The following is a 21,645-nucleotide window of genomic DNA, read 5'->3' as shown; positions in this document are numbered from 1 at the left end:
TTTTTTTACGACCCTCCTAACATTCATACTTCCGCTGTTCATGAATGTCCGCCCTATCTTTACTTCTCAATTACTTATTTATACAGTGTTTATTTTTACCCATACCACTTACACTCCCTTTTTTATATAATACAAATTGAAAAACATCTCAAATCTAGCCCGTGAATAAATACAACGAATGCAATTAACTTATATCAACTCTTTACCATTAAATATTTTATTAATATTATTATACAATATACTACAGGGAACATCTTATTCAATCATTTTTTTTTTACAAAAGCATCTCATATTTCAGACATTTTACTCCCGACCTTAATTATTACACATATCGAAATTGTCAATCTAAATATACAATCTTCATACTATTTTATTATACGAACTTTTTATCATTTCATACTCGGATGAATTTAATATGATTCGTAATGGATCAACGAAAACTAAATCGGGTCTTTTACCGATCTATTTAGTTAAGAATGAATGAAGTAAGTATTCTATTCATGCTTTGTGGACTCTACTTCATGACCTTAATGGTTTATTAAATGACATCTGTTTTATTTTTCACGCCCAGACCAAACCTTTTCCGGTCAAATGCAGCTAAATGTTTGCAGAAAATATGCTTTCAGCTAGACTTCCATTTTACCTTATGTTAGCGTTAGCTTGCGCAAACGTATGATCTTCCGTGCAGCAAGAGTGTTAGTCATTCTGGTACCAGAATTGTGCCTGTCAATCAGCACTATGTTTTACCTTTACCCTGCTAAATTTCTAAAATGGGCTGGTCCATCATTCGATTTGGGCAATACCATTTATTATTCGAAGGGGTGTTCACTGAAAATTTACTGACTGAATCGCGAACAGTGTAGACCATGATCAACCTGCACAGATAGCAAAGGCAACCAGCAGGCTAAAGGTTAGAAAGGTACCAATGTCACATATCTTACCTTCAGGATCAAGCAATCGTGTGACCCCAAACTCCCTCTCCGCTGTAGAGAAGGCTAACTCCAGGTTCTGTCTATTAGACTGTGTCTGAACCCGGCGAAAATCTATCAAGTCAGGTCTGAAAATATACAAAATGAAAAAATACATTATGAAACAGTAATCCCTGCTAAATTTCTTTAATGAAGTTGTCCATCTTTCAATTTGGACAGTACCATTAACTGTTAAAAAGGGTGCATACCAAAAAGATACTGACTGAATGGCAAACAGTGCAGGTCAGGATCAGACTGTATGGATGTGCAGGCTGATCATGATCTGCACTGGTCACAAAGGCAGAATCAATGATAAGGGGTAATCACCATTAACTCAAACAACAAAAAAACCTATGTTAAAAATTCACAGACAATGTTTTTAAATTTCAAGTGGGCATATTTACAAAACAATAAAATTGTGCTGATGGTGACAACTTTGCAAGAGCAGTACACTGATAGGTGAAAGAACTTTAAACACGAATATTAAATGAACTTCTGACTGGTCAATGCCTACTGAAATCAGCTGGATGATTTGGCATAATAATTTTGATCATTTAATTTCTGACATTGCGTTAAATGGTTTACGGCAAACTTTAAATAACTTCTTCGTTCTCTCTTGTAATAATGCTCTTTCAGCTGACCATTCCATAACACTATTTCACTGGTATTCAAGTCTTGTCAAGGTCAGAGCTGTGAGAGTGTTTCAACATACTGTAAAACTATTTAATTTTGTGGGTATGATAGTTCACGGTTTGGTCCAAAAATGGCTATTTCGTGGTGATTTGAATTTATGGATTTCAACTTTTGAATACAAAATAAATCAGAACATTGCTTATTTCTTAGGACTTTATTTCACGGATTAAAGCAACCGCGAAATCCACCAAAAAAAAAATCCCCCACAAATATCAATGATAAATTTCACAGTATGTTTCAGAGGACAAATTAGCTAGCAGACAGGTCATGCCTGCAGTTGCCTCAATTAAAACATTTCACATGCTGTCAGGGACATTATTGCTTCTTTTTCAAACATCAAAAAGAATGCAAACAGCATAAATATTCATAGGTGCACACTTGACCCTTACTTGACACGAGATATGCAAATGAACCATGCAATATCCTAGTCAGTATCAAAAGCACCAGGAAACTTTTATATGATAGAAACTATTTTTGTTTCCTTAAAAACCGAGTATAGAGCTAAATTGTGTAAGAAAATGGCTGTGTTCCACACACAGATAGAAACAAACATAATTATTGTTCCTCCTTAGATGCCAAAACAAGGTTTTGTGGTTATTAAATGTCTTAAAGTAAGGTACAATGCAAGATATTCTATTGGTGGTGCTTCTAGTCACACTAAATAATGACTTTCTTGCTTCAAGGATGGAGGAAGACACAGGGTTCCCTACCCACCATGCAATATTTCAAGTATGGGTCACATGCTACCACGGTAGGACATTTCCAAGTATATCTGAACCTTGTACAAAGCAACCAGCCAAGGGAGAAACACAATCTGACTGCTTAAGACAGGCAAGTTCTTAAGGCAAGCTGAAATTCGTACAGACTGTCAATTTAGGACGTTAGCTGACTGGCTGCTTAAAGCAAGTGACTGTTTAATAAGGGTGGCCACTACAGCAGTTTCAACTGTAAAGCTGTCTTTTAACAAATATTCTTTTCATAAGCATATGATGCATTTCTGTTCTTGAGATATCTAAACATTTGTCCTTAATGAGGTCTGGATTTTTCAAAAATAAAATTTATATCACAGAACGGCATGCCATTTTTTTATCTACCAGAATAAAACAAAATTAAAAGAAATGGCTTACAATGGTGCCATACATATTCTTGCATTTCTGTTTTGATATGAGGAAAAGCCAAATGCAAACAAAGTAGAACCACTTGGACTCCAAATTTTAATCACGATTCCCATTATTACATCTAATTTCAACAATAAACCTTTCCACTGTTTACAAAATGCACAAACAATATGTCTGCAAATACACCCTAACAGATCAAAGCAAAGCGCCTAAATATTGCAGCAGACGTCAAATTGCAGCAGACGCAAAACTTCTGACAGACACATACTTGACTTTCTACCAAACATTATGTCACACAAGCCAATCAAAATCTGATAAACAACATTATTATATTCTGCTCAAAATATCAGCTGATATCAAATATGATAAAAACATCTAAATGCAGTGGATTTACTTGATTGTGCACCAAAAAAATGTAATCAAGGTTGTAAATCAAATCTTAAAGTATAATATTTCTTGAAGATGTCCACTTATGATAAAATATTACATCCAAGTACAAAGAACAGAGGTCAAAAATAGTAATACCTATACACTAAATAAACACTGTGATATTGCAGTTTGCAAAGGGGATTTGTGTCTGGTAGTGGTTGGGGTGTGGGGTATGGGTGTGTCGGAGGTGGAGAGGGGTTGAGGGGGGCAACTATATTCGCATATGCTTTTAGCTCTCTCTCTCTCTAAAGATTTTATGTTTCAGGATTATTCAATCAAGTACACCATAAAATTGACAGACTATGAAACAGAATTTGATTTGAATCAAAAACATCTGCTGCTAAGATGCCAGTAACTGATTGTAATTGATCCAGCAACATTTTCTCAATTACACAATGACATTGCAAATTAGTTCAGACATAAGTATACTACTACCTAATGCTTTCTGGTAAAAACAATATTCATTGACAAACTCAATTATTACATATTAAATTGAGATTTTACGTATCAGCCTAAGTTCAGAGATAAGTTTCCAGGTTTAGAGAATATGAGCATATTTTCAAAATGGTGCTCAGTAACGGGCAATCAAATACTGGAGTTTTTGCAAATTTTAACCCAGGTCTTAGATTTTGAAGTCTTGTAAAACCATGATACCCGCAGGCCACTAACTGTCTATCCAATTACCAGCTAATGGAAAGACAAAAACCCTTTTTCAAGCCTTGTAAAACTATAATATTTAGACCACTGAATGTCTATCTGATCACCAGCTTTTGTAAGATCAAGATACCCTTGCAATGGTCACTTTTAGTCTATCAAATCACCTGCTAATGGACAAAAACCCTACCCTAGGTCACTAATAGTCTATCCTATCACTTGTTAATGGACACAAACCCTTGTTAAGCCACGATACCCTTGGCAACTATGCCATCACCCTCTATGATTACTTTGAAACAGAGATATTTTTCAGGTCAACATGGTTCAGATATACTTTTAAAATATCAGAATCTTAGAGCTCAAGTAGTACAAAAGTAAACATTGCCCATTCCTGTCTTAATAGATCTACTATTTACTCAAGATCAGTGACAATTTCAAACCCTGAGAATCTCTGATATGTGATTATCCCTAATTAACTATTTAGTATGATAAATACCAATGTACATAATATTATATATTATGCCTATTAATAAAATTTAATGTGACATCTACTTTAAGGCATTAAAACATTGTCTACTTAATATTACTGGAGGTTATATCAACATTTCAAGACTCAAAGCTGACCGACTAAACTATCATCTTTCTTAAACAGGACATATAAAGCAAAAAAACTGCTACCTCTGCATATATCATTATGTAGCAGTGTACTAATTAATAAGGGGGAAATGAAAGGATCATCAATTTGAGAAGCAGTCTAACTTCTTTGATAAATGCATTTCTGTTATAGCCGGAATACCTTTTACATGTCAAAATGCAACAAGTACCATAAACCTAAGAAAGCAAGTAAAACTTCAAAATGACCTGAAAGGGCAAGTGAAACAGCAAGTTATACTCCATAATTATTTGAAAGGGCAAAGGAAACTGCAAGTTAAACCTCTAAATTATTTTTAAAGGACAAGGGAAACAGTAAGTTAACCCTGTCCCATCTCATATGAGACAAGTGCAGCATTATAACAACCCTAAGTGTCCTGTCTCACCTGTTTCTATGAATAATGGAGAGGAAAGCTTTGCCGTCCTGCCAGCTCTTGTCAAAGTCTCGAACTTGTACTCCAGGGTAACCATCTGTGGTGCGCCGGCTCCATAACAACAGCGCCTCTTTGGCTGTGATGTCTTCTGGCTGGCCGGGTACAACCACATCCGAAATCTGAAATATACAGAATATAAAGATTTCGTTAATAAAAAACAATACAACTCCTAGCTATTTTACCTACTTTCAGTACATGATATAACCCACACCCATTTTTGATAAAATGATTTAACTTCTATATGGCATTAAACACATTTTCCAAAAATAGCAGCAAATTTTTATGATTATCTGAAACCATTTACTTTCTATTTCACTAAGTTTGTTCAAATGAAAATTTTTATGGGACATAACAGAATATTCCATAAGGTATGGCTGAAATGTTTTACAAAACAACTTGATAAATGTTTCTACTTTTAGAAAACTTCTGGGTTCATATTCACCAACATTTAAAGTCTGAATTTTTTATGTAGGCTAAAAAACACCAAATATTCAATCTGCCATAACTTTGCTTATAGCAGAACTATACAATGGAACTTTTACCAATCTGTCCCTTCCTGAGCGAAAAAACTGTCATACAAAGTTTTGTCACATCTTATGCTAGTTTAACAAACAGCCGGTAAAAGGAAAATTGGTATCGGGACTTGAAACACTGAAAAAAAAGGAGCACTAGATGCAACAGTTCATCTTCTACAGATGTTAGTAAGATACATGAGCAGCGCCATGGGAAAACCAACATAGTGGCTTTGCGACCAGCATGGATCCAGACCAGCCTGCGCATCCGCGCAGTCTGGTCAGGATCCATGCTGTTCGCTTTCAAAAACTATTATTATTAGAGAAACCATTAGCAAACAGCATGGATCCTGACCAGGCTGCGCGGATGCGCAGGCTGGTCTGGATCCATGCTGGTCGCAAAGCCACTATGTTGATTTTCTCATGGCTCGGCTCACATGTTTTTCTCTACACTGTTATCAATTGTATGACAGTTACTGCTAAACAGTAGTTCCTTTTTCAAGCCTGCTTAATATTAATGTCTTGAGAATACCAGAAACGTTATGCAAGACTTTACCAGTTCCACTTTTATTAGTTGGATACTGATAGTAACCTTGAAAGTATGTCAATTTTCAGGGTAATACATGTATATCTGAAACAAACCATACAGTGAAAAGTGCATTTTTTTATCTAGTTTTGTTGTTTTTATGTGAAAAATCCATTTTACGTTAATACCTATGTAATTATGGCAGAATACAAAATATTAAATTAACGACAAAAAAAAGTAAGACAGAACACAAAGATTTTATGAAGATAGCGGGTTACAATGAATCATTTTATTAGGAGAAAATGAGCACAGAAAAGAAATTTTTGCCCTCAATCCAAGCTGAACTATCTGCTCCCAACTGAACAGGCATGACCAAAAATTAAAATGTCAACGTACTTATTATCCCAAAGATTACATGTTGGAACAAAAGACGTGCAGTCAAAGTCGTCTCGCGTGTTACGTAATCAGTAACAATCTTAAATATGCATGCACTGTGCACTGTTTGTTCTCAGGTCCACATTTTCGTGACTTGAATACACCTTTCTGTACTCAAAATACTGATCTCGCTTCAATACCTAATCAACTTTATCAATGTTCCTCATATACTAGTTGTAGTAATGAAAACTTACTATGAATGTAAACAATCAAAAGTATTACCTATTTAAGTTTATTTTATAGAATAAAAATTCTGCCAAAAAATGTTTATCTATAAAATCACAAAGTTCAGCCATAATTTCACACTTTGTGCATCATTCTTTTCCACCAACAAAAGTGAGTCTGTAAATAATTTATTTAAATGCTGCCAAACAGAATTTGTACAGTTAACCGAATGAAGTATTGCCATGCAATACAAAGTCCCCTACTGGAAGGCACCTAATTTTCTCTACTGCAGTATAACATAATGAACTGATATCTGTCAATGATGTATAAACAATATTGTACTACATATACAATATGTTATAACAACACACTTGGATTAAAATGTGCATATATAAAAACCCACAGTTGTTTTCATATTGAATTTTTTTGGCTGATTATAAAAATGTTATCATGTAAGTTATTTATAGTAACAACAAAGGGAAATTAATCTTTAAAAAAAAAAAAAAAAAAAAAAAATCTATATAATATAAGTCCACAAGAAACTCTTTACCAGGTAGAGATAGGTCAAAATACACCTAAAAATTGGATGTAACATGCATGCTGTACCACAGAAAAGTGGTCTCGATTTTTCTCTACCGCCAGTAATAAAAAAGTTACAATAAAATCTATTTATAGTAAAACAAAGGGACGTAATTCTAAAAACAAGGGTGCCTCATGGTGGTGAACATTTGGTCCAAGTTACATCAAAATCCCTCCATGCATGAAGAAGAAATGTTCCGTACAAAGTCATTCTTGAATTTGACCTTTGACCTCTAAATATGACCTTGACCTTAGACCTAGGGACCTGGTTCTTGCGCATGACATGTTGTCTCATCCAGGGGAATATTTGTGCCAACTGATATCTAAATCCTGCTTTGCATGACAAAGTTATAGACCGGACAGGAAAAAAATCCTCTTGACCTTTGATCTCAAAGTGTGACCTTGACCTTTAAGCTAGGGTACCGGGTGTTGCGCACGACATGTTGTCTCATCATGGGAAACATTTGTGCCAAGTAATATTAAAATCCCTTCATGGATGGCAGAGTTATGGACGGGACAGGAAAAAAACTCTGTTGACCTTTGACCCCCAATTGTGACCTTGACCTTTGAGCTAGGGGTCCGGGATTTGCGCATGACACGTCGTCTCATCATGGGGAACACTTGTGCTAAGTGATATTAAAATCCCTTAATGAATGTCAGAGTTATGGACCGGACACGAAACAGACCCTGTTCATGCTATGTTAACTTTTAACTGCTAAGTGTGACCTTGACCTGTGAGCTAGGGGTCTGAAAGTTGTGCATGACACATCGTCTTATTATGAGGTACATTTGTGCCAAGTAATATTAAAATCCCTTCATAGATGGGAGAGTTATGGACCGGACAGGAAAAAAGCCTTGTTGGCCTTTGACCCCCAATTGTGACCTTGACCTTTAAGCTAGGGGTCCAGGTTTTGCGCACGACACGTCGTCTCCTCATGGGGAACATTTGTGCCAAGTAATATTAAAATCTCTTCATGGATGGGAGAGTTATGGACCGGACAGGAAAAAAGCCCTGTTGACCTTTGACCTCCAATTGTGACCTTGACCTTTGAGCTAGGGGTCCGGGATTTGCGCATGACACATCATCTCATCATGGGGAACATTTGTGCCAAGTAATACTAAAATCCCTTCAAGGATGGGAGAGTTGTGGACCGGACAGGAAAAAAGCCCTGTTGACCTTTGACCTCAAATTGTGACCTTGACCTTTGAGCTAGGGGTCCGGGTTTTGCGCATGACACGTCGTCTCATCATGGGGAACATTTGTGCCAAGTAATATTAAAATCCCTTCATGGATGACAGAGTTATGGACCGGACACGAAATTGCGGACGGACGGACAGATGGACGGACAGACGGACGGACGGAATGACAGAAAAGTGCATTCCTATAGTCCCCGAAACTGGTTTTCAACCAGTAGGGGACTAATAAACTGACAGCAACTTGTGTCACCACAACATGTTTTACACTAAGGGAATCATTAGTGCCGCACTAAAGATCTAACCAACAACAAGAAGCATAATGACCTAGGAAGGCACAGCAAAATCTGGGGAGGTGATAAACTACCTTAAGTTTAAGTGAAACATGGGGAGGCGATAAATTACTTTAAATTTAAAGTGAAGCACAGGAATGTGATAAACTACCTTAGGTTAAAAAAGAAACATGGGGAGGTGATAAACTACCTTAAGTTTAAGTGAAACATGGGGAGGCGATAAATTACTTTAAATTTAAAGTGAAGCACAGGAATGTGATAAACTACCTTAGGTTAAAAAGAAACATGGGGAGGTGATAAACTACCTTAGGTTAAAGTGAGAAATGAGGATGTGATAGCCTAACTTAAGTTTAAATTAAATAATGGGGAGGTGATAAACTACCTTAATATCAAAACAAATTCAAATATTTTCACAGCAATTCAGTATCAATATAATATTATTTGTCCTAAACATGAACAGTGATATTTGTTGGGTTGATTGGTTTAAATTCACACTGATACAGTTCAGATCACATGGAAACTTTGGAGGAAGATCCAGTATTATGGTACCTTGGTAGAACCACCAACTGCCACAAGCCAACTGTATCAGACTTCTTGACATGATGACCTGAGCACAGCCAGTGAGCCAAAGACACCACTCTACAAGGAGGTACTTCAAACAGCAAAAAATTGTGATATAATCTTTCAATCATGATTTTAATACTTTAAACATGCTATGCAGTATTCATTATGATACATGACTTTACAGCACATTAAATATTATATCATACATTATATTAACAAGTGTATTAACTATTAATTCCTAATCAATGGGCGTATTGATCAGAAACTATTCAGAAATATTCAAATTTTCAATTTCTGCACCATGTTTCAGCACGTTACAGCTGAAAAGATGCCAAAATATTTGCCTTTTAGTAGACTTTTATACCCTTAAATAAATATTTGTTTGAAACAGTAGCTCTAACATTTGAACACATAAAAATATTTGAAGATCAATCTTGTATAAAAATGCAGAGGTAGGTCATCAAACCTGACCATAAATCTCGATTTAAAAGCTCGAAATTCACAGGACTTTTTCAGCAGTATAAATTTCATTCATTCTTTCTAACTTAATAATGACTAAATCAAGAGTTTATGACATATATAATCTATATTAAACTAAGAAAATCTAAATGAACATTTTAAAAGATAAAGAAAAATTATCGGTTTAAATTTCAATATAGTGTATTTTTACTTTTTTCAAGACTGGCTGTGAAATGCTTTCATTTAATTTTTTGTCCTTCAACAATTTTGAACTGTCTTGGAGCTTATTTGATTATTCTGAATTGTTTTTCTCTTGACAACAACAATAACATTTCATTTTAGAGTGTGAAATATAAAACTATAACAATAAATCATTAGAGAGAGAAAATGTGCAAAAAAAAAATTGACAACACTGTGGAAGAACCTACAAAAGTCATGCAACCAGACAAAAAAAAACTAAATTTTTAATAAAACAATCTCGTAAACAAAATGTGTATTATAAACAAGTTGTACTGAGCATGCAACAAAGAGTTCATATTGTCTCAAAATCATACCCAGAACTTTTAAAATATACAATATACAAAACTAAATTTCAGCTTTCAAGAAATGTTTTAACTAAAACTTCAGCTTTCTTGTCTTTCGAAGATATTTGCAACTGAATTTCAGTCATTTGCCAACCAAATAAATACAACTGCAGACCACACATAAGTCAGAAAAGATATCAACCGAACCTTGCATACCATTTTCGGTTTTTCCGGCATAGTTGGCTACAACATTTAAACAAACATACTTAGTTTTGTTAAGTAATTTACAAATGCATTCATCAATCATTTAAACACCTTGAGGTAAAAACTACACTTCAACTTGCATTGAAACTACTCCAAAAAAACATTCAAAAACATCAAAACGAAGTCCTTTTTAAACAGATTTCACAAAAACACTGCAAAAAATAACAGCACAATGCAGGCAAAAGTTCTCCATAACATTGCTGAAAATGTGCATTTCCCTGACAGTTAGGATATTAAAGAATTTGCAAAACTTAATTTTTTTTGAAAATCTAGACCTCCTTTAAATCAACTTTTAATCATAAATAGCTGACAAAGGTTTCAACTTAGTATATCTATTCAATTTCTAAAACAAATATGATAACATGTTTTTCATTTTAATTGACGTTAGATACACTATGGTAAATTTACCAATATATTGCAAAACAATCTTGCTATTAATTTATTTGCTAAAAACATTTCATATTCAGGTAACAATCTGGTGAGAAAACGTCCTGAAAAGGCACACAAATTTTGCAACCCGTCATTTTTGATCAAGATCATTTTCATAATTATCAATTGTATTGAAATAGAAGTTTATGACATCTGACATTTGTTACTTTAACGATCCCTACGTGTTCTATACGATTAGTCACATCTTAACCTCAAACCCACCTACGACAAGCAGACCGTCCGGCGTGAGAATTCATTGAACATCACTAGTATAAGAACAAGAGCTGTCGGAGGACAGCAACGCTCGACTATTCGACAGCCTTGTCAATTGAATGAATACAAAAGTTGAAAAAGGGGCATAATTTTGTAAAATGCAAAGTAGAGGTATTGAACCTCTGTACTGCATGTCATATCATGACAGTGAACAAGTGTGTGAAGTTTCAATCCTTTCCAATTTGTGGATACTGAGATACCAGCTTACATACAAAAACTTAACAAGAAACTGCTAAGTCAAAGGGGCATAATTTTGTAAAAATGCCAAGTAGAGTTATGGGACCTTCACAGTGCATGTTAGATCATGACAGTGAACAAGTGTGTGAAGTTTCAATCCATTCCAATTAGTGGATACTGAGATATCAGATTACATACAAAATTTAACCAAAAACTGCTAAGTCGAAAAAGGGGCATAATTTTGAAAAAAAAGAGAGTAGAGTTATGGGACTTGCTTAGTGCATGTCAGATCATGATAGTGAACAAGTATGTGAAGTTTCAATCCATTCCCATTAGTAAGTACTGAGATACCAGCTTACATACAAAACCTTAACCAAAAATTTCTAAGTCGAAAAAGGGGCATAATTCTGTTAAAAAGCAAAATAGAGTTATGGAACCTGTGCAATGTAGATCAGTTCATCACAGTGAATAAGTGTGTGAAGTTTCAATCCATTCCCACAAGTGGTTACTGAGTTACCAGCTTACATACAAAACCTTAACCAAAAATTTCTAAGTCGAAAAAGGGGCATAATTTTGTAAAAAAGCAAAATAGAGTTATGGAACCTGTGCAATGTAAGTCAGTTTGTCACAGTGAATAAGTGTGTGAAGTTTCAATCCATTCCCACAAGTGGTTACTGAGATACCAGCTTACATACAAAACCTTAACCAAAATCGGGACGCGGACGCGGACGCCGACGCATGGGCGAGTGCAATAGCTCACTATTCTATGAATAGTCGAGCTAAAAACATATTCAAATGGAAGATTATAACTTCACTAGCTGATGTGGAACATTAAAATAAAATATTACAATTATTTCAAAATACCATGCAGTTAACATCAAAATGGATTTTCACACAGTATTTTATAAAATTAGATTCAAGTTTTACTCTGTATTACTGACAAAAAACTATTTTTTCAAGCTCAAGTTTTTTCATGATGCTAAATCAAGTTCTTATTTCAACAATATTTCTAAGTAATATTAAATATCAATTTTTTCGTAATGTTACTTATTGAATAGGTGACTAATTTTTTCCTTGTCATGTATCATATCATAATTCTTATCCACACCCACTGTGTTAAATGGCCTTGATTATTAAAGCTTCAAGAATGACCAGTGTCCTCCCTAGTGATATAATAAATGAGTCTGAGGTTGACCAACCATACTAAACTATACCATAACACATATTTTAGCTGTCATTTCTTGCATGGCCTCCAGGTGTGGGTGGGGTAAACATATTGACAAACTAGCCAATTTGTGAATGTGACAGTGGTTAAGTTACCCGCCTATACCCTCAAGGCCGTCTCCTAATCAAAGGTTCGAAACATCAAAGTCTGTTGGTGTAAATGATACTATTTCAACTTGGAGAAAGTGAAAATACAAAGAGACATTACCCGCCTGTCTCGATTTCTCTTAACTCAAATTTGATTGAAAACATTTACATAACACATTCATATCATTTCTTTGGGTAGTTCAAAGACGACTCGAGTACGGGTATTTTCGTAATACTTGAACAACGTTATCTCAAGAGGTATTAAAAAGCGTATTTTTAGAGCAGAACAACTACCAAATCATAAAACAAAAACATGAAAAATGTCAATATCGAAAATTCGGGTAAATATGAACTTGACAACTATTTGCAGTTTAAATGTCCTGCATCTAAATGTGTTATCAGCCCAGGTTCTAAGCATTAAAATGGTTAAAAAAAAAGTTCCTTCAACTTTTAAATGAAAATTAATAGTTCCGACCAAGTGCTTTTTAAAACTTTCTGCATGAGAAGACAGTATTTTTAAAAGTGGGTCAAAATGCCTAAATACGGGAAGATTAATGGGTCGTCAATTGTTTTCAAAACAATACGATGACTTGAAAGATATTCTGATATAAATTTTGTACAAAGCGTATCATGGTGTGGAATCTAATAGCCATTTGTACACAAAATAGCATAGAGTCATACCATATTATGTGCATGTGCTATTTATTTTTATTGCCATTTGACATTGTCTTGTAACAAGGTAAAATTTCTTCTATAAATATAATGCAAGTCATCTTTACTATGGCCCTATCTAACACTTTCAGGATAGATTTTTATACAGTCTGTTCAGAAGATGATCAAGATTTATTTTTAGATTTACCCACAAGCGAATGTCAACTAGGTGAAAAAAGTCGTCAAAGTGGCCTTGACCTTGGAGGTGCATTACCTGTGCAAGCAACCTTTTCATTTTGCTTAACATTTGTGTAAACTTCCAGTAGAATCCCTTGAAAGGAATAAAACTCGCGTATGTGATCGTAGCCGAAATGATCCGATAGATGGATAAACTTACAAACAAACGTACAAACAGCCAAAGCCAATACTTAAAATTCTGTCACATGGTGCCATACATTTATACAGACTCCACCCAACAACTATCTGTTTTCCAGTTCTACAGAAAACAGGCCTATAATTTACTTTCTGTGACTACTCTGACAGCCAACATGCTTATCAGTCAACAAAAAACAGACACTGGTGCCAAAGCATGATCTCCCCTGAATCCTGAACACTTTCTTCTTCAGCAGAAATCAAGAAAATACCAAAACATTTTATTTTGATATAATGGAACTCTCCAATGTCCTTTTCTTAAAATTTAAATAGTAATGAAAATCACTCATTTTCTTTTGTTGTGAAATTTGATACGCGAGCCTCCCATTATTACGGCTAATATGTCTCCATGCCTATTAAGTCTTTTGTCATTTACTAATGACAAACATATATATGCTACCCCGCAGAAAAAAAATACGAATTACAATACGTACAGACAGATAATAGCCCTTATTATATTTAAGTAAGTAATTCTTAAGTTACATAGAATACAACTTCTCATATGGCGCCATTCACAAATCGGCAAGGTATCAGTTTCAGTTTAGAAAGCTGATCGTTTTTAAAATGAAAATTCAGAAAAGACAAGTCAAAAGAAACCATTTAAACATATGAAACGTCTGCTGTGCCAAAAATCAACATAACCGATCATCTTTAAATGATCTAATATTTGACTCGTGCCTGTTAACGGACATTTATACAAGACTTACATATTGAAAACTCACAAGCCTGATGCCAAAATAGGTCACAGTAGCTACCTTTGAGAGAAGGTATAGCAAAAAGTTAAAATACAAATTATGACATTTTCCCTGTAGCATCTGTTTGAAATATAGATCAATAATCAACAACATGTTACCTCATGTACATTGTTCGCTTGTTCCTTGTGTAGTCGGCGATCAATAGGGGCCTGTCCCTTTATCTTCTTTTTCTTCTTTTTAAAACAGCTGAACATTATTTATCCTACACGTATGATTTTTTTTTTCCTTCTATTTTTGAAAAAAATATGTACAGGTCAATATATATCACTCATATCCATTCTGTCATGTATCACGTCTGTATCACTGAATGACAAACAGAATGTATCACTATCAAAATTGTGGCTCTCGATTTTTATTACCCATTGATAACCAGATAATTAACCTTCAAACAAAAATGTTTATATTTTTATGCATGAAAAATAACACTTAATAATACAACACTCCTGCAAAATTGCCTAAATTGTTCCGCTCATGCATTAATAATATAAATCACAATGCATTCATTAAATCCACTTAGTTAAAAAATTTAATCCAATTTAGTTACAAATGACTTCACTAATTCCAACTTTACGACTACATTCCTAACTTTTAAATCCATCACCAGCGAAACCCTCTGGCGAAAATCCGAAAATGAAACTACCACCCTCTGACCCAAAAATGTCGGATTAACCTGACCACTAGCTACAGTGACATCACAAAATTTGTCCTTAAAAAAATCTGAACATTTTTGAAAAAAGAATCATCATTGCCTATGTCTTCGAAAATTAGCTATTCCTCCTGTCTATTTCAAAAACATTCAGGTAAAGTTTCATCTCTGTTTGGTATTTTAATACATGAATCGATTCTCTGTGTGAAAACGGAACTTGTTCAATACCAGATCTGCCTCGAGACTAAAACGATACTGTCACTTAAGTACAGGTAAAAAGAATCTATCTCGTGACAAAGGTAGTACTATTAACGGGAAAACAAAGACAGCCTCAGTAAGCATTGTATCGATACCAAAAAGAATTAAATAACACCACTGCGACAACTGACCTTATGTGCTAGGTCGAATGGTAAAAAATGTCAATCTAGATATAATTCGGATGTCTGTTTCAAGTTTTTGCAATAAAGAAAATGAACTTAAGGCGTTAAGGCTGTCAATCGAGAGAAATATTAGATTTTGACTCTTGCATTATTTAACAGCTTGCATTATGGCTTGACAATCAATTTGCAAAACAACTTCAGCAAATCTGATTTTAAGTGTATAAAATTTATAATGTTTTTAGTAATGTTAAATGCTATTAAATTTTCTGAGTTACAAGAAAATACAATCAACCCAAATGCCTGCACTGAGATGCTGCATTAAGTGATATCCTATTTTTTTACAACAATTTCACAAAATTTTGAAGTTTTTTATGTAGGACAGTCTGGACCTCTGTTTGTTTTTCTTTCTTTCATTAAATAAGTTTTTTCTTAAAACGACTCAAAAGAATCTACATTTCATCCATGCATAAAGCCTTCATTTCTTATTAAAATCATATCACTGACTTTTTTGTAACTCTCTGTGAAGCTTAAACTTATATAATTATCTATGTACCTCAAAAAGGCATCTTTTTATACAAGTACTTTTTCAAGGACATCTTTAGACCCCCACTTAGAAGTTCTCATCTTATTTTATATGCTTGGGTGTTAAACTTGTTGAAAAGTGTCATCTCTCTTTTCCTCAATTTTCCCATTAACGAAATCCAGTGACTCAAGATGAATAAAACCCTCAGCATGTAGGTCTGACCTCGTGAATAGTTTGCTACAATTTGGTGAAATTTGAAATCAAACTTCCCAGGGTATCCAGCATAATGGGACGTTCAAAACCGGACCATCACAGGAAATATTCAATTATCATTCCGGACTGAAATTTTTCATTAAAAAAAAACAAATTTGATTAAAATGAGAAGTACATTCTTCTAAAATCAGGAAAAGCTATGCCAAAATGTCTCAATAAGCCCTTAAGATAATGTCCTAAAGTAACTTTTTAGTGGCAAAAATATATTTCCAAGCAGAAAATGGTTAACCAATTCTGCTTATATGAAGTAAAAGTACTAAAAAAAAATTTCAATGACAAATGGAATGACTGCCCTTAAAAAGGGATTACCCTATGCCCATTCATAAACAACATTTTATTAATGACCCCATCTCTATATCTGGCTGTACCCATCTTTTTGTCTGCATTTCTATATCACCTTGATTACTAGGAATACTAAATATGCTGATGTCCTTTTTGCACACCAGTCCTGGAATGTTTTCAAGCATAGGAACAAACTGTTCCGTAATATCACTAAAATTTCGTATAAATTAATCCTATCTAAAAGCAACGTTGCATCACGGTCGCAATTAATAATAAATTACGACTAATTTTATGACCATGTTAATCCAATCCACTTAATGAAACAGACTTACGTTTATGTAATAACGCAATCACACCTTGGTGCTAATGGAATTTACTATATCCGAAGGGCCTTAACTTGACCGTAACGCATGTAAACACTGTTATACATGTATTAGTATTTTCATTAGATTTACACAAAATTATCAATTAACATCAACATCCCAGTAAAGCAATATATCAATTAAAAGTAATCGTTAATAAATTGTAACCCGTCAATATAATAGTCAAAAGTCAAAATGCAAATATAATGGTTTTCTAACGCAAATATTTAAAAACCGATGAAAATTCAATTGGAGTTCATCAAAAGTTTAAACACCTACACCTAGAAGGTAACATTAATCTGACCAATATTTATTTCTTGCTGAATGCACATATTTATCCAACAAAAATTTTGACTTCTATCCTTCACTTTCCATCACTTTTTTTTCACAAGAAGTTCAATATATACATTAAATAAACAAAACTTCCAATTTTCCATATATAATCCCCCAATGTTATTTTTTCGCACAACTAAATCAACACATTTTGCACAGTGATACCTTTACATCATAGTATATTATAACCCTATTGATATATGCACTAAAATATCACTTATACATTAAGCAATTGGCATATCACAACAGACACCTGTATACTAAATTCCTCACTGCATCCAACAGGCTTTCTCTACAAAATTATTAACCCTATATAAACACTGTCAGAACCTTAACGTCACGTAAAATATTCCGAAACAATTTTCAAAATTTCCGAAAATCACACTTTTTGTGCATTTTTTGCACTTGGTTTTATCCACTGAAGCACTATCGTAATTTTACCATTTATACAAAATAACTACCACAGTCCTTAAAGCTATGCCGATAGTAAACACATAATAAAGAAGGCCAGGCAAGATTTTTATCCGTCACTCATAAGATCATCGCTACTCCACTACTATGACAGAAGACAAATTCGGTTAAACTAGCGTGTCACAAACGTACAATACAGTTTATTGAGATAGTCCTTTAATAGACAAGATCTTTAAATGGGATGACAATATGCAATGTTTAGTAAACGGTATCATGTATAGTGATACTATCTGGCAACATTTCAAAAAAGTTTTTTAATTAAATGCTTACGAGAGGGTTTATCAATGTCAATAGCCTATACGTTAATTGTCCAAAGAAAAAAAATTACAACATTTAACAACATAATGCCCCACTTAATATTATCACTTGTAACAAGTGTCAAAAATCAAAGTGCACGCCCTCTTCTTCGATTTATGGCTTGATAATTGTACTGATGCACCTTATTTTCTAAAAGGTTACTGCCTTTAAAGACAAAAGACAGCTCTATCACATTATTAATGAATCAGTCATCCAATGTCTTTAAATAACCCCCAAAACTGCAGAGCTTTAACAAAAGGTTAATTTTTATTCTAAACTACCACTCCCCCACCCCCTCAACAAAAAAAAAAATCTTCCAGGTGTGTAAATTAGCAAGCTTTTTGTGTGTTAACCCTTAGCCTGCTGGCGGCAGATGATTCTGCCTTTGCGACCAGTGTAGACCAAGATCAGCCTGATCAGCCTGCACTGTTCGCTATTCAGTTAGTAAATTTTCAGTGAAAACCCCTTTGAATAATAAGTGGTACTGTCCAAATTGAAAGATGGACCAGTCCATTATAGAAATATAGCAGGGTAAGGGTTAATTGTTCAAGAATGCTAAGTACAACTGTTTGAATGATCATTCTTGCGCCATTAGATAATGTTTTTATTTTCATTCTAAGTAATAATAGACATATGGAAGCCAGATTACATATAAGCAGGGAAACTCTTTGAACTTAGAAATAAATTCAATTATAAACATCATTAGAATGGTTTCCATAGTCACAGAATTGGCAAGAAAATAGTTCCAGACAAAGGTTTGATATTATGTCAGATTCCATACATTTCAACTGAAAGAAAACTTGTGTTTTTAAATTAAAATACTATTGTCAAAATGGTCAATACCAATGTTGTGTTTGATCTTAATGTTTGTTTGCCAAAGTATTAAGAAAATTGAAGATTTCAAAAATTTTAGCATTTGCCAACTTCCTCACGTGAAAATTAGTTACCAAACCAGATATCCAATGCCAAACATACAATGTGACTGGAAAAGATCAGACCCACTGGAAGAGACCATTTATGATTTAACAGACCTGTGACTTCTCCGTATTTTACTGGAAATGATCAGATCTCCACAAGTAATGGACAACTTCACACAAAGGAACAGACCTGAAGAACATCTACGGTAATCTTGTCATTTCAAAGAACCAAAAATCAACTCCAAATGAGTAATCTGAGCCTGGCTGGGAGGGATAAACATTATTTTATATTCAGATGTAGGGTCACACAGTGAGCTGTTCAAACTGTAGTAAAACTGTCGTAAAAATCCAACTTTCTGACATAAATAATATACACCAAAACACAATGTTTTGACAAGCCAGTTATTATAAACTTGGTTACACCGCCTGAGGCCTTTAAAGATGGTGACAATATTTATCATTATAAAATATGAATATTTAAACGAAATATGAGTTAATGAAGGCAAGATAAATAACTTGAAGTTAGCTAAACATACCAAGAGAAAATTTCAAAGATTTATGAAGATCGGTCTTCAAAAAAAGCAAGATCTTATCTTTAAAATTATGCTTATATTACGGATAAATAAAAAGACACCAAACAATCTGAATGAATATACATCCCGAAAGGTTGCTGAATAAACTAGAACTGTCACAGGAGTGACTCATACCCCCACCATACGGTCTTGTCACAGAAGAATGGCAACCATAAGAAATCTTAAAAATACTTAGTCTTTGGAGTACTTCATCCTGGGCTTCCACATGTAAGTAATACTAGTATAATACTAGTATAGTAAACTAGTAAATATATTAAATCTCTAATATTAGAGATACACTAAAAGTGAATACAAAAAAGTGTCTTACCGACCCATGTTACCACAGAAAAATGTATTTACTTTTTACATAGGACTTATAATTAACAAGAGGGCCATGAAGGCCCTGTATCGCTCACCTGACCTACAAAGCTAAAGATCATTAAGATTAACATTCTGACCAAGTTTCATTAAGATATGGTCATAAATGTGGCCTCTAAAGTGTTAACTAGCCATTCCTTTGAAATGACCCCGTGACCTAGTTTTTGACCCGATATGACCCAGATTCGAACTTGACCTAAAGATCATCAAGTTTAACATTCTGACTAAGTTTCATGAATATACAGTCATAAATGTGGCCTCTAGAGTGTTAACAAGGTTTTCCTTTGATATGACCTAGTGACCTAGTTTTTGACCCCAACTGACCCAGATTTAAACTTGATCTAAAGATCATCAAGATTAATATTCTGACAAAGTTTCATTAAGATATGGTCATAACTGTGGCCTCTAAAGTGTTAACTAGCTTTTCCTTTGATTTGACCTGGTGACCTAGTTTTTGATCCGACATGACCCAGATTCAAACCTGCCCTAAAGATCATCAAGTTTAACATTCTGACTAAGTTTCATGAAGATATAGTCATAAATATGGCCTCTACAGTGTTAACAAGCTTTTCCTTTGATCTGACCTAGTGACCTAGTTTTTGACCCCACCTGACCCAGATTTACAACTGACCTTAAGATCATCAAGATTTACATTCTGACCAAGTTTCATTATGATATGGTCATAAATGTGGTCTCTACAGTGTAAACTAGCTTTTCCTTTGATTTGACCTGGTGACCTAGTTTTTGATCCTACATGACCCAGATTCAAACTGGACCTTAAGATCATCAAGATTAACATTCTGGTCAAGTTTCATTAAGATTGGGCCAAAATTGTGACCTCTAGAGTGTTAACAAGCTTTTCCTTTGATTTGACCTGGTGACCTAGTTTTTGAACCCAGATGACCCAATATCGAACTCGTCCAAGATTTTATTGAGGGTAACATTCTGACCAAGTTTCATTAAGATTGGGCCAAAAATGTGACCTCTAGAGTGTTAACAAGCTTTTCCTTTGATTTGACCTGATGACCTAGTTTTTGATCCCAGATGACCCAATATCGAACTCGTCCAAGATTTTATTGAGGGTAACATTCTGACCAAGTTTCATTAAGATTGGGCCAAAAATGTGACCTCTAGAGTGTTAACAAGCTTTTCCTTTGATTTGACCTGATGACCTAGTTTTTGATCCCAGATGACCCAATATCGAACTCGTCCAAGATTTTATTGAGGGTAACATTCTGACCAAGTTTCATTAAGATTGGGCCAAAAATGTGACCTCTAGAGTGTTAACAGTCAAATTGTTGACGACGGACGGACGGACGACAGACGACGACGGACACAGGGCGATCACTAAAGCTCACCTTTGAGCACTTCGTGCTCAGGTGAGCTAAAAAATACCTAAAAAATTGAAAATCTAAAAATAGGATTTCTAAAAATAGACTAATTCCTGGAATTTAAGGTGAAGAAACTCCATACAAAAGTTAAAAAAAGGTTACTTCCCTTTGGCTCTAAGCCAATCAGAATGAGATATAGTGAAAATACATCAAAATTAACCTTAAATTCTAGGTAAAAGGGGACACAATTCAAGAAAAATTAGTGTCAGAGTTATGCACCTTGTGTCACATGATGTGGGTGATGAGGTGGAACATCTATTTTAAGTCTGAATCAAATCCATTCAGTAGTAACTGAGATATAGTGAAAATACATAAAAATTAACCTTAAAT

The 21,645-nt window shown here is 34.3% G+C and overlaps 1 protein-coding gene across 1 annotated transcript in view; it reads right to left on the bottom strand.

The window, feature by feature from the left end:
- Positions 1 to 21,645, bottom strand: part of LOC123524323 (microtubule-actin cross-linking factor 1, isoforms 1/2/3/4/5-like) — a 158,373-nt gene that overhangs the window by 130,042 nt on the left and 6,686 nt on the right. Inside the window, exons 2-3 of the mRNA XM_053539774.1 lie at positions 4,900 to 5,066; positions 942 to 1,057 (exon numbers count right to left, since the gene is read on the bottom strand). Of these exons, the coding sequence (XP_053395749.1) occupies positions 942 to 1,057; positions 4,900 to 5,066 (283 nt within the window). The remainder of the gene's footprint in view (positions 1 to 941; positions 1,058 to 4,899; positions 5,067 to 21,645) is intronic.

The sequence above is a fragment of the Mercenaria mercenaria genome, chromosome 3 (assembly GCF_021730395.1).
Source record: "Mercenaria mercenaria strain notata chromosome 3, MADL_Memer_1, whole genome shotgun sequence".
In the NCBI taxonomy this organism is placed as follows: Eukaryota; Metazoa; Mollusca; class Bivalvia; order Venerida; family Veneridae; genus Mercenaria; species Mercenaria mercenaria.
This window is presented reverse-complemented; position numbering and strand designations above follow the sequence as displayed.